The sequence below is a fragment of the Ursus americanus genome, chromosome 4 (genome assembly GCF_024610735.1).
Source record: "Ursus americanus isolate L20-20 chromosome 4, mUrsAme1.1.p, whole genome shotgun sequence".
In the NCBI taxonomy this organism is placed as follows: Eukaryota; Metazoa; Chordata; class Mammalia; order Carnivora; family Ursidae; genus Ursus; species Ursus americanus.
In genome coordinates, this window is record NC_142130.1 from 6,281,523 (window position 1) to 6,283,389 (window position 1,867).

General features: G+C 38.7%; 1 protein-coding gene across 1 annotated transcript; it reads left to right on the forward strand.

Moving 5' to 3' along the window:
- Positions 1–375: 375 nt before the first annotated feature.
- Positions 376–1,344, forward strand: LOC148110198 (olfactory receptor 4K2-like). The gene has a single exon (XM_087861291.1). It carries the CDS (start codon positions 385–387, stop codon positions 1,342–1,344), a length of 960 nt encoding a protein of 319 aa, XP_087717417.1. The 5' UTR covers positions 376–384.
- Positions 1,345–1,867: the final 523 nt, after the last annotated feature.

The following is a 1,867-nucleotide window of genomic DNA, read 5'->3' on the forward strand; positions in this document are numbered from 1 at the left end:
TTAAACTTTTACATAACTGACTTATTAAGTAGAGCACACTAATTTAGGGTAATCTCACTCTATAAATATGGATTATGTAACTCCTTAGTATTCAGAATGGGAATATTATTGTGTGGGTATATGATAAGTATAACCCAAAATGTACCGATGTTGGTCAAAACCAAGAAGCTGTCCATTCGAAATGCTATCTGATGGCAATTGTTAAGTTTGTTCCAAAGGGAAAAATCTTTACTGAGATAGTTATTAGTAGGCTTTAAGGTAATCAATGTTCTGGTGAATTACTAATTGATATAATAACTCCTTCATATGTAATCGTAAAAGTGTCACATTTTCTAACTATGTCATTTTGTCTTATTTTGTCATGACAGAGCAGTCTGCAGATCAATGGAGGGGTTCAACCATTCTAGAGTGTCTGAATTTGTATTACTTGGACTTACTGATTCTCCTGAGCTCCAGACTTTTTTCTTTGTGATGTTTTCTGTTCTCTATTTGATAACTATGTTGGGCAATGGCCTGATTTTGCTCACAGTTCTATCCACCCCACACCTCCACTCCCCCATGTATTTCCCACTCAGCAACCTGTCTCTCATTGACATGTGCCTGTCCTCCTTTGCCACTCCAAAGATGATCATGGACTTCTTTGCTGAGCGTAAGACCATCTCCTTTGAGGGCTGCATTTCTCAGATCTTCTTTTTGCACCTCTTTACTGGGACTGAGATTGTGCTGCTGATCTCCATGTCTTTTGACAGGTACATTGCCATATGCAAACCTCTCCATTATTCAACAATTATGAGCCAAAGAGTATGTGCTGGGCTTGTGGTAACCTCTTGGACAGTGGGCTTCCTGCATACAATGAGCCAGTTAGCTTTTACCCTCTATTTACCCTTCTGTGGTCCCAATGTTGTAGACAGTTTCTTCTGTGACCTTCCTTTGGTCATCCAGCTGGCTTGTATAGATATGTATGTTCTTGGAATCTTCATGATCTCAACCAGTGGTGTGATTGCTCTTATAAGTTTTCTGCTTTTGCTCACCTCCTATGTCATTGTGCTTGTCACAATCAAGGACCGCTCCTCTACAGGAACATCTAAGGCTTTGTCTACCTGCACTGCACATTTCATGGTTGTGTTAATGTTCTTTGGGCCCTGCATCTTTATCTATGTGTGGCCTTTCACCAACTTCCTGGTAGACAAAGTTCTGTCTGTTTTCTATACCATCTTCACCCCCTTTCTGAATCCACTTATCTATACCTTGAGAAATCAGGAAGTGAAGACAGCTGTGAAGAAGAAACTAAGTAATCAAAACTTAAACCTTGGGAAAACTACTCCGAGATACCCAGTGCAATGAATCTCCTGTCTGAGATTTACATCATCAGTTTTCTCCTTATAGCAAAAGATAATTAAACTTAGATCTTCATTTCAAGTCCTTTAGTCTAAATTCACAAAAATAAGAAGCCAGGGTTGAGAGATGTGAAATATCTTGCCTAGAAGTTAGTGAGATGTTTGCAAGCCTTTTGAGATTATGGATACATTTGAAAATCTGTTGAAATCTATAGGCTATTTTCATAGAAAAATGCAGATATCATCAAAACGTAAATTCAGGGCTTCATACATCCCTAAGTCCTATCAACATACCTCAGTCAACTTAGAGAAGCCTGAGAAAAATTACTATTCTCTTGTCTTCTAACCCAGAACATTCCCACTCAGTGGCAGCCTTGTGGCACTCTGATGGTGTCCACTTGCAGAACTTTGATTAAGAGTATTGGGCATACCAAGGTTTTTTTCATACATTGGGGATATTTTTGTGGGGAAATTCATATCATGAAGAGTTTCTTCTGAATAAAGCTGAACAATCCTGATTTATTACAACC